Source organism: Mytilus trossulus, chromosome 6 (assembly GCF_036588685.1).
Source record: "Mytilus trossulus isolate FHL-02 chromosome 6, PNRI_Mtr1.1.1.hap1, whole genome shotgun sequence".
Classification (NCBI taxonomy): Eukaryota; Metazoa; Mollusca; class Bivalvia; order Mytilida; family Mytilidae; genus Mytilus; species Mytilus trossulus.
Window position 1 is genome coordinate 71431594 of NC_086378.1, and position 13048 is coordinate 71444641.

The 13048-nt window shown below is 29.5% G+C and overlaps 1 protein-coding gene across 5 annotated transcripts in view; it reads right to left on the bottom strand.

Moving 5' to 3' along the window:
* Positions 1-13048, bottom strand: part of LOC134721795 (adenylate cyclase type 2-like) — a 68048-nt gene that overhangs the window by 32024 nt on the left and 22976 nt on the right. For all 5 annotated transcript variants that reach the window (XM_063585018.1, XM_063585015.1, XM_063585019.1 and 2 more), the window contains 4 exons: positions 10831-10980; positions 2642-2769; positions 1549-1660; positions 789-916 (listed from right to left, as the gene is read on the bottom strand). In XM_063585018.1, coding sequence (XP_063441088.1) covers positions 789-916; positions 1549-1660; positions 2642-2769; positions 10831-10980 — 518 coding nt within the window. The remainder of the gene's footprint in view (positions 1-788; positions 917-1548; positions 1661-2641; positions 2770-10830; positions 10981-13048) is intronic.

Genomic DNA, 13048 nt, shown 5'->3' on the forward strand with positions numbered 1-13048 from the left:
TATAGTCATATGATCACAATGAAATATTTACATGATTATGGATATGAAACTTATACCTAAAATATGTCTTTTATACTTCAGACAGACATGAAATTTATATCTTTTCGACATGTCATGTTTGTGTAAAAATATAACAAAAGTAATAAATATGGTCAAATTAATTATTTACAAAATATCCTCTGAATTTATGATGAATTGAAGAATAATGGTTTCACCTAGTTTTTTTGTAGTTCCTAAAATAAAAACATTATAAATTCATTAACAAGGTCTAATAAATCATTGTCTAATAGGTCATCCTTTGTTTGTAGCGTAAAAGTACTACAGAATATTTTATATATTATACTGTGTTGTTTGATGCAGCAATGATTTCAGATAATTAATCAGTACTAGGAATCTATCTGACTGAATCCCATAAAAATATGCATGATTGTTATAATTCTCAAATAAAATATAAAATCTATATAAAAACATAAATTGAAAAAAATTAATATTAAAAATTTAAGACCTATACAAAGCTTACTTTATAAAATGTATGGGATACAAAATTGTAAAGGAGAACTTGTGTAGGGGTCAACTAATTTTAAATCATCATTAAAACCAAAACAGAATAGCTCAGGATAAAGTGAAGTTAAAACAAAATTTGTGTACTGATAGCCATTTCTTCTTAGCAATATTGGCTTTACTGGATGGCATCAACCATTTTCATTCTTTCTTCACACAGTTACCTGACCTTGACCTGAGTAAGGTGTATGCAGGTATACACAGGCCAAACACACATAAAAACCTACCTAATAGCATCTATCATCTTCAGTCCCATATTAACACAGTTATCAGCATGATTTTCATTAGGTGTAGGTAAACCAGATACACAATAATAACAATCTCCTAAAATCTTGATTCTCATACAATGATTTTTCTGAAAAACAAAACAGACAACTTATGTTTTTTTTGTGTTGTTGAGTTGCTGTATCATTTATTGATATCCCACACCTCCTTTTATTTAGATATGTTGTAAGGACATGTAGCCTGTATCAAAGTCAGTAACTGCCATTTTATTTGAAATTCAAAGTTTACATCAATCATTTTTGTATAACAGAAAAAGAAATGGACAAGACCTATTGGAGACAGAGTCAATGCAAAAAATGAATAATGACTAATGGACAAATGGTAGTATACAAAACTTTACTGTAGAAAAAATAAAAACATGAACCCAACAATAAACAGAAGTAATATTAGGTGCTTTTGGAGGGTAAGCATAAGTATTTCACTTTCTCTGTTACATTCTACTCTATTTCTATTCATTGTTGTTTTATTTTGTATTTTTTATCAGATTCCAGTTGGTTTCATTGACTTATAAACTATTCAATAGGGTTATTCTCAAAAGGGGTAAATATTTTCTGCTGAGTTTAAAGCAAGAGAAAAGTACAAATAAAACGTGGTTTATAGAACTAAAGATACAGTGCAATATAGCAGACTAATAACATGTGAACTGAAGAATCATCAGTTCCTTCATCATATTCAAATGAAAAAAATATGTAGTTAAAATACCTTTGCAAGCTGGTCAAATCTTCCAAACAGTTCATTCAACATTTTGACAAGTTCTGAAGCCGTACATTCTGCTGCCAGTGGGGTAAAGTTGACAATATCTGCATACAGAATACTGAAATATATACCAGAAAAATGTACTAAGCTGGATTTGTTTATTTTCAAGGGTATTAATTTTTGTGGATCCAGGAAATCTTGCATTTTTATGGGTATTTGTTTTGAGGTTTTGTCAAAATCTGTATACAACCAAATAGCAAATATGTGATTTGTTGAACATTGAAATTCATGGTTCATCTGTTCCAAAATTGGTATCCCATGAATAAAAATGAATTCACAGTATGTTGGAGAACATTAACTCTGTTGCTTTGTAATTGTAAATCTTTGTAAGAACAGAAGTCAGGAAATAAGATGAAAAGTAAATTTGAAATAAACGTACAAAAAAATAATTAAGCATTTAATTTGCAATGTATGCAGTAAACAGAGAATATCACATGGCTATTTCATTATCACGACCCTATAAACCTGAAACAGGCGTACCTGCTAAGGCTCTTTTTTAATGACATGACGTCATAAATATTAGGAATTTTTATACCTTTGACTTATATGTATCAATATCATCACAGATGGCTGATACAGCACAATTTCTATTGATTGTAATTTACACATGTATTAAATACTAAGTACGTATATAATAAATCCTTGATAATAATCCAATTAATACCTTTCTACTGTCTAATAGGTCCTCTGGTTACAACTTTCCATTATACTGTGATAATGCTTCGTGACCACATGGTGAACTTTAGATATACTCTAACATAGGGTACTGTATAAAAATGTATCAGACTAATTTTTGAACTTTTGCATGCAGCATAGATTTAAAACTTGGTGTCATATATGTTGTTTTTGGTATATCTCCAGATAGATATCTGATACAATTACATGTATATATGTTTTTAATTGACCGCCCTCTATTATATTATAGAATATAATCCTTTATTACAGGTATCTGATACGATTTAATATGTTTTTAATTGACTGACCTCTATTATAATTGATCGACCTCTATTATAATTATGGAATATAATCTGTTTAATACCTGACATCTGAATGTTGTTGAACATAGAGATCATAGAATGAATCTGTGGGTGACACCATCTTCTGGGTGATATCTTCCTTCATTTCTTCAACAATATCACCGGGTATACAACTGTTTAACAATTCTTCCTGCAAAAAATTATAAAATAAAACTCCACATTATTATAGGCCAATATACCATGATTTTTAAAAGAATTAAATTATTTTTTCATCCTTTTGTATATTTCATTTGAGGTTGAATAGTTTGATCAAAGTTGTCTTTATAATGTACTTTTAAAATATATACATTTTTTGTAAATTATGTTCTCATAACAGAACTGATTGAAACTATATATCTTCAACACCTGTGTATTTTTTACGATTTATGTTAACCTTTAAAATCTTTATTTCTATAAAGTTTAGATGTCTTTTTGTTATTTGAGTCATTGGTTTGTATTAGAATACACCCAACATCACTTGTACTTGTATCTAAAATGAATAAGCTGAAGTTTATGATTGCTAAACTTTTAATTAATGCTCTTTTTTCTATTATATATGCTTGTTTGCATATATGTACTGATTTTATTGTATAAATTTGGGTACACACTTTTATATCAAATTATTCTATTAAATGAATGGTAACTGAGAGAGAGGCTGTTTGAAGCCTGACAATAAAGATCATTTCCACACTTTCACATCTTTCTGTGATCTTTACCTAATTGCTGTTGGTGAACATTTCATGTTATAGTATACAATGTATAACTTTGTCTCCCTTTGTATCAAGCCTATATATATAATTTGAGGCAATTATAATGTTATGATTGTATGATAATGAGGTTATCTATATGGTTTATATCTATAATAAGGGTGAGTTGTGAGACCATAGGTATTTTGTTATTGCTATTTTTTCTCTATGACCTTGGTTAATGACATCATCAAGTTCTCACTCTACTCGACTAAGAAAAAAACATTATCTATCCAGTACGTCACAGGAGATGGAAAAATTAACACACAAAAAGACCAAACCTAATTTTAGGATAATAGCGATAATACCAATTATCACTGTAATTCTTACTCCTGGTTCAGTAAGGGATTTATCCCTTTACGATTATCCAAATTATTTAACATAAATACACAATTTTCAAAGATGGTTTTTGGATGGGAATAAGTGTTTCTTTAGGTCAGAATACATTAGCAAGTATTTAAGTCATTATGGAATGCAAAAGATTGTCAATATTCCAAAAATAAATCCACACCAAAAGATAACAAAAGTTTGGCCCATACAAAATTGTATGCCATATGAAATGATAATTATTCGGTATCAGTCACAATGGCATACAAGATATGCTCATTGTTGAAGGCTGTACTGTGACCTATAGTTGTTAATTTTTGTGTCATATTTGGTCTCCTGTGGAGAGTTGACTCAATAGCAATCATACCACATCTTCTTTTGTATAAGATATCCTCATATGCTGATAAATACAATTATTTTTATTTGGCCTGAAAGTACACACTGCTTTGAGCACTTATTTAATTGTTTAGCCTAATAGAACATCTTTTAAAGGATCATAATTTATAGTGATTACTAAATAATTTTCAAATCATATTTTCCATGCAATCCCTGCATTAAATCGGTGAAGAATAATCAATCCACTAGACAATAATGTCCTTCATCATGCAGCAAATAAAATTTAATTATTAATCAGAACACACTAAACTTTTAAAATCATCCATTCAAACAGGAAATTTATAAAAAGATATTATACTTTGAGAGATAATGTTTTCAACGGTTTTATAGTATTACATAAACATGCTGAAATATTTCAAAAAATTAAGGCATATTCAAAATGTGCAATTCATTTTCTGTGAAAGTACAAGTTTCTTTTGCATCAGAGTATACTTTTAATTCAAAAATTAAATTGTATCTAGAACTTCAATGGTAACAAACAAAAGCAACAACAAGGACACAGACACAAAACCATCTTAACACTATCTCAACCATTGACATCAGTTAAATTTAACCTCTGACCTTGAGAGACACAAAACAGCATATCTTAGGACATTTATATATATTTATTTAGAATGGTAGTTGTAGACTGTGAAAATTCTTATCTGAATAATCCTCAGTCATTAAACAAAGTTTGAAAAATTTCAGACACCCAATTAAGTCTGCATAAAGTTATCTCTAGAACCATTGACATCAGCGTTATCTTTGGCCCCTGACCTTAAAAGACAAGAGTTATCCTCTCTTCATTGTCAAATTAAATTTAAATGTTCCAAGTGCAAGAGTTCGTCCTTAACCCTTGGTTTAAAATTGATGATCGTTGACCTCTTACCTTGAAATTCAATAGAATGTTTTCCATCATAGGAAGTTTGAAAAAATAAGAAATTTAAGCTGTAAAGACTGCATCATATTGAAAAGGTTTTGATTAGTGTATAGATTGTGGTTATGATTATGTGGTCAAGACTTGACATATACCATAAAAACTAAGCTTAATGATCTTTGACCTCTGACCTTGAAAGGCATTGAGGTAACCCCCTTTAAGGAAATTTATAAAAGATTGACTTACTGTTTATCTTTTATCATTATTGAAATGTTTTGAATCTTGAATTTTGACCTTTTATCTCATGGTGATTGTGTTTGCTATGTAAGTAGAATGTCAGATGTTTGCAAACTTACAGACAGACAGTAACTTTCATGGATGCACATATCTATTTACTGTGGATTCATTTATTTTTGTGGGTACCAATTTTCGTGGATTGATGAAAACTTGCATATTCATGGATATGTAAATTCGTTGTTTTGGCAAACTCTGCATACATTCCTTTAGAAAATCTGTATTTCGTTGAACATTTAAATTAGTGGTTCCCCTGTCCCAACGAAATCCACGAAAATTGGTATCCAACGAATATTAATGAATCCACAGTATATGATCCCTTTCATATCTTTGCTTAAGGCAACATATAAGTTAGAGTAGACAATTACATTGATTCTAATTTTTAGAGATGATATATATATCTTTATTTTTACTGACATGTGGAAAACCAAATAATTTTTCGACCCTATATTTTCATGACCAATAATTTGTTCTGTCATGAAAATGAACTGAATGTCAAGGGTTGGCAATGGCAGACATTTGCTACCATCTATCCATTTAAAAGGGGGAAATTGACATTTTCACTGCACGATTTTACCTTTTATTATGATAAGATCATGTAAAATAAATTAACTTTCTTATAGGAGTTCAAAATAGATATCATTAATTTATGAAGCACCTGGGTCTAGGCATTACATTTGCAATTCTTTTTACAAGGTACTAAAATTTCTGCAATTACTGACATTATAACAAAATGTTCTTGTCCTGAAGGTTTATTTCAACAGGAATTAATTTCATCTTAATCTAAATAAATCATTCTGGTATAGTGATTTTAAATCTACAGGGCATTGGGAACTCATATACCATATACTATACAATTTCATTTCTGAAATCGTTAGTAGCCAGAAACCTATGAGATATATTGAGCCTTCAAGTGCATTAATAATCAGTATCTTATTTTATAGGTATTAAGTTCATGTACTTGAAACTATGAATAATTCTAAGGATCATTTTGATCTTTTAGTGCAAATTAATCATAATTGCATCAAGATTTTGAATTTTTGTTGACTTTTTCATAACATCAATATAATAACCATTGTTTAAAATATAAAGTCATAATTAAATAATTCAGGAAACTCTTTATTTATTTACTCACAAAGACAACAAGAACAAAACTACCAATGGCAGTGGAACAAAATATTTCCTTACATTCAGATTCAAGTACAAAATATCCAATTACTATATATATGTATTGTATGTTCCAGGATAACACATGAATGGTTTTGACTTTAAAGATAGTGATTGGATATTAGGGACTTGAATCTGAATGTAAATAATGATATTGTTCCACTGCTGACTCTTGGTTGTGTTCTTAATTGTTGTCTTTGTCTCCAAAACTACAAGTTTTTCCCTTGAGCATCATCATAGTGACTTTAACCCTTTCCTCCATAGTGACGCCTTTTGACGCCACCCCCTTTACTCCATAATGACGCCTTTTGACGCCTGTGTAGTACCTCAGTTAAAACGCTTTGACTACAAAGTGTCTGTAGTAGACTAAATAAAATTTGTATCCAATATGAAAAGGAATATCATAGAAATATCTGACTTAAATTTATTTGATGAAATATTTGTTTTTCGCTATGCATTAATACTTGAAATCATATTTTCAGAATTTCATTAAAAAATCCTATGCGAATCAAGTATGCAAAAAATAAAATTCAATGGAGGAAAGGGTTAACCTGCACTGCACTTAAGCAAAAAGTCTTTAAGGGTGTATCGTTTTCTTTTTGTGGGGGTCAAAGAAAATAAATAATCTTACTAAAGGTAGAACAAAAAATATTATTCCTTTGCATGTTGATCTTGATAGCCAAATCAACATTTGATTGGTTGAAACGTTTACACGTGATGTCGAACAAAACTTCATATTCACCTCTGAGTATCATATTCCCCTTTGATATGTCTGGACTAAATCGTGCGACTTTACGGGTGGTTAATGTACCTTACGTCTTGAACTAAGCTGTAAAAATGCCTGGATGCTAACTAATATTTGAAGTTCAGATAGTATACAGAGCTTAGGCAGTGGAATAAAACATTAATTTCCCTTGGCATCGGGAGATATGAAGATTTGTTCACCCTCCAAAAATCATATTTCCCTCTTGCATAGCCCTCGTGAAATATGGATATTCTTGGGTGAATTAATCTTCATCATTATTATAATCTCCTTCACGCATGGGAAACTAATGTATAATATTCTGTAAAAGAAAATTCAGGAAAGGGTTGTGTACAACAGTGAAAATAAATATTTACCAGGTGAAGTCCCAAAATATATAACCATGCCCATATAGCAATTGATGAAAATCAAATGATGATCTTCTATTTCAATTGATTCACACCTATTTTATTAATCTGATTATTTGACATTATCATATCATTAAAATTCATAGAGCTTAATGACATATTTCATGACCAAGGCAGATTAACATATAGATACAGGAAGCAATTATAACAATGGTTGTTTTAATAACCTTGATATTATAAATACATGCATGTATGGCTGGTTTCCAACCATATGAAATGACATGTACATAACATGAATAATATTAGACAAATTACTTCTGTAATTAAAAAAAAAAAAAAATACTTTACAACATATCTTACTTAAACCTGGGACCAATATATTAAGCGGTAAAAAAATTGTTCTTTTGAATTGACCAAAACACATCATTATCAGCATTATATTACAGGATAAGAAATAATTAAGTATGAACGAAATTGTCACGGAATAGTAGTTCCTATATAGTATAAGTTCCAAATGGAAACAATATTCTGGAATATTATTTCCAGTGGAATAAATATTACAGTAAATGTTCCTAACGGAATAAATGGTATAGAATATGTGCTCCAACAGGAACAGTTATTATGGCATTGTTTATAACAAAGTTTCCATATGAACTTCTATTAGGTGGAACAAATATATGTTGACAAAATGACCAAAACAGTCAAACCTGTAAAATATTGACTTGCCGCCAATGACCACAACTTCATTCTAAAATATACCAACATTGTCAAAAGTCATTATCTTGATTCTTTTCTCTGCTCACACAATATAGAACTAGTTTTATCCCAGAGAAGCATATTATACTTTGATATTATAGAATTATTTTCAATCCTAGATCAGCAAATAATTGTTCATACAATGCCAATTCCACATTGACTTTGATTTTATATGTAGAACAAATAATATTTTTTATTCCTTACACAATGGGGAATGGTTATATTCAAACGTTAATAAATAAATTGGTTTATTAATAAAATTAGCCCCCAGAATTGTCATATTCTATCAAAATTGATTCAAATATATAATGGTAAATCTACCAAATATTAATAAATGTCCACTAATCGAAAATGCCTTTTCTGTTTATTACTATCAAAATTAATAGAAAAACATATGTGAGTAAGACAGTAACCCAAAAACAGAAGAAAAAAATTCAGAACACACTTGTATCAATTAACTTAAGTCAAAACATAGCATTTAAAGTTAACTTTCCGGGAATTAAATATTTCACAACAGCTGGAATAAAAGTAGTGATCTGATTCCAGCCAAGTTAAATTCACACGGAATCATAATTTTCTTATGAATAAATTGTTTGATATCATCATGAATAAAGGAAGCAAAAGATACTAAGTGGTTGAACAGGTGCCCTATACAATATGTCAAGGTCAAATTACCCAGTCTAAAGGTGAATGAATTAGACCATTACCTATCTGTCAGTTATACTAGGCTCTTAAAATAACCAAAAAAAATCAGGATATGACAATGGACAACAACTGGTCTTTTGTTTCTGACTTGGGAGACGCACATGAACATGCTGCAACATGTTAAATTTTAACTGTAAAATACCCCCAAAAAATGTTTATTCAAAGATAGCATCACTTCCTAAATAATTTACTGATCATTCAAGGACAAAGCCACAAAATGATTTATATTATATATTATAGATTAAAAGGATATTTTTTAGACTCCAAGGAGTCTTTATTTATTCACCTATATAAGCTTCTATGCATAACTCTGATACAATAAAACAAAAACAATTATAGGAACAATCATAGGGTATATTATAACTTTTATTTAAATTAGGTTTAGTAGCTATAGAATCAGAGATACTACATAGATGTGTCTCTGGTAGAATTAAAGACTCATATTTGTGTTGAAAAATTCATATAATATCAATGTTATGCTAAGTTGCCCTGGAAGCCAATAATAGTAGTTTTTATAGTCATAAACCGCAATCTAAAAAGGATTGTAAATTGATCATCCACCAAAGTTTGGTAAGAGCTTACAGCTCACAGGATTGTTACAAACAAGTTTTTTTATGGATGTTTTGTCAAGTTTTTACATAATGTGTAGTTGGCAGATGTGGTCAAGATTAGATCTTAGTTTCCACCATTCAGATAGAGAATCATTTTGTAATCATTTAACAAATGACAAGTAGTCATTGAGGCCTCTTTTGCCATTTTTTGTCAAGTTGTATTCCTCCAATTCTAATGACAGCCATGTATAATGGTGTTATGGGGCTACCGAACAAGATCAAAGCCGACACTGCAAGGGCTGTAATATATATATAGCCAGTCAAATTTGTAAAAACTTCCATTGTTGTCGAAAAAGATCAAAAAAGGGAATCATAATTGTATCAATCCCCTACATTTGTTTTTCAAAAAATTATCTTTTAAGATAAGTATCGGTAATAGTTTTGTTAATCTTCTTTCTTAATCGAAAGCTCTGGGCTAATTGTTTGATGAAGGTCAAAGGGTCATGTACCATTATGTATAAATATATGCCTCATCTACCTTAATGTGGTACTTTTTTAACAATAATAATAGTAAATGCTCACGGTTATTGTATAATATATATACCCAGTAGTTATATTTAAACAACCAATCAATACACAGTATTTGAAACTTTGCCCTTACATATTGTATGCATTTGTCGTCCATAATTTGCCTAGTAATTTGCATTTGCTGGTCACAAGTTGACAATAGAGTTTAATACATTTCTTTTAATCAGGTCACTTACAGGAAACTTAAAGAAAAAAATATCACGAATTGAATTCAATAATTAATGGAACTGAAATATCACTTAAACATCAGGACAAATCTATTATGTCATACTAAGAGGATTACTTCCCTTTTATCTTACTTTTTTCATTAAACCAGTTTTATTTATGATTGATTATTGAACTTTTTATACTAAGTAATGTTAATAAGTGAACTCTGGTATTTAACATTAGTTTTATTATAGAGATGTATGTCTCTTGTTATAACTTGAGAATACAGATCACTTGTTCTTATAACAGCAAAAAGAGTCAGGACTATAATAGTCTTTAATTTTATAATTAGTTGTACATTTTGTACCATAGATATAATACCTATGTTTGTACTGCTTTACCTCTTTGAGATATTTAGATTATATCAGTTCAATAAGATACTGTAAATTCAGAAATTATTGAGTACATTTTTTATGAGGGCAACCAATGGGGCTTCAATACAGAAAGAAAATCCTGCACCTTGAGGCGAGCTTCAGTTGGCCCCTTAAACCCTTTTATTTCAATAATACCTGTTGTTTCTTTTCTCTCTCTAGTTTCTTCATTGATTGTATAGAGTTTCTGGCCTCCAGGAACGTCCTTCTGTGTGTCAGATCAGTTAGATATTTATGATACATCCCTATCATATTGGCACATAAGAGTATTATAAAATTTGACATAAGCTGAAAGATAAAATTATAATACTATAAAGAATATGTAAAGCTACAAAAAGTATCAGTTAATTAATTGATAATTCTTATGTAAAGGATTTAGATAAATTATTATTTGACTTTGATATATTGTATCATTTGCAATTCCAACTGCATTTTGTCACATAAAAAATTGGTTCAATAAATACTTTTAGAATCTTAAATCCTACAGGTCGAGATGATGTTTAATATTTTCTATCACCTGAATGTCAGGTGTACAAAAATAAGAAAAATATCAAACGTACAATAAGGACTACAAAAATTCAAAATGGAAAGTCCTTTATCAAACAGCAAAATCAAAAGCTCAAACACATCAAATGAATGGAATACAACTGTCATATTCCAGACTTGGTACAGGCATTCTCTTATATAGAAAACGTCTTTTATGGTGGATTAAACTTGGTTTTTTCTTCTTTAGATTTCTAGCCATCCTTCAATTATTGAATATTATTTGCTGGGGGTTGACTTAAAAAACTTATAATTTACACTTTAGCAACAAAAAGCAAAATAAAAAAATAAAAAAATCAACATAAAGTTATGAACATGTACATTTGAAAAAAAAAAGTTAAATTTGTTTTTAGTTTTTTGTGATAAAACTATATACATTTGATAACATAATAATTAGTGATAGAATATGGGGACGAGAGCAGATTCTGTGATCATACTCTTGAATCCCTCTACTGTACTGCATGATACTATTTGTTGTGGCAGATGATTCCAATTTATAACAGTTCCCTGGATAAAATGAATATTTATAACTGTCTTTAGGTGTTTGTATTTGCCTAAGTGAGTGTGGATTGCTATGTCTGGTTCTACTGTCTAGTGGTATCAAAAGTTTATGTGTAGGGACTGCAACAATTTCATGAATAATTTTGTAAAAGAAAACAAGTCTGTATTGTAAACTCTAATTTCCAGTGGGTACCAAATTAGGTCTGTCATCATTTCTGAGCTGGTGTTATGGAAGCCGTTTTATAGCTATCTTAAAATCTCACTTGTATGAAAGTTCCATTTTATTGACAACAATTAAGGTGCCTCTGAGTTGGGACTATTATACTTAAATTAGTATAATAGTCCCAGCTCAGAGCAAAACAAAATGACAACAATTGGTAAAACTCAAAATTTGGGTATGGCAGTCAATATGATATTACAATGTATATTATTAACTACAGTAAAATAAAACAAACCAACAAAGAAAAACAAAACTACAAACAGACACACCACAGAAGGCGTGGAATTAATATTCAAATTGATTCAAAATTTACAAGTTTTTTTATCCTTTTGAAATGACTTTACTGTGAGCTCCATTGTCAAATTTCAACTTTCTTATCCTTTAGTAATGTCTTCTCCTTGGGTTTCATTTAATCCAAGTCTTAACATAGCCAACACAATAAATCTGTTCAGCAAAACATGTTGTAATTTCAATTTTCAAGGGAGATAATCACTTAACTTTTTCAACCTTTTTCTATTTTAAAAAGAGATCAGCAAAACTAATACTTTTGGATAATTGTTTCATTTGCTTTCAATCAAAATCATAATAGAATAAAACTTGATGTCCATGAAAACACAAATCAAGTTTGAAATCAATACCATATAATTTATCTACAATTACATATCATAAGTGAATGTGTCCATAAATAATTTAAAACTATAGCCAAAAAAATGTCCAGGATTAAAAACTGAAATGATGAACTTCTAATTCCAAACCAAAGGAAAAACAAATTAATAAAACTTGATTATCTCCCTTTGAAGTTAAAATTAAATTTAAAATTCAAAATTCATTTAGATCAAAGGTGCAACTTTGGCCTAAAAGAAATTATTGTGACATTTCCAAAGGCCATAAGTATATTGTTGATATCAGCCCATATGAAACTGTTATAATATTAACATGTTTGCCAGACATTTTATTGTATTCCCATTTGTCATTTTGCTGACTACAAATGGTCTATTTACATCTATTATATCACAAGTAATTGTCAAGTCTGTTTGCTAAATTTAATGAACAAACCAATTAAGAGATACCACAGACATAAAGTCAATCTCC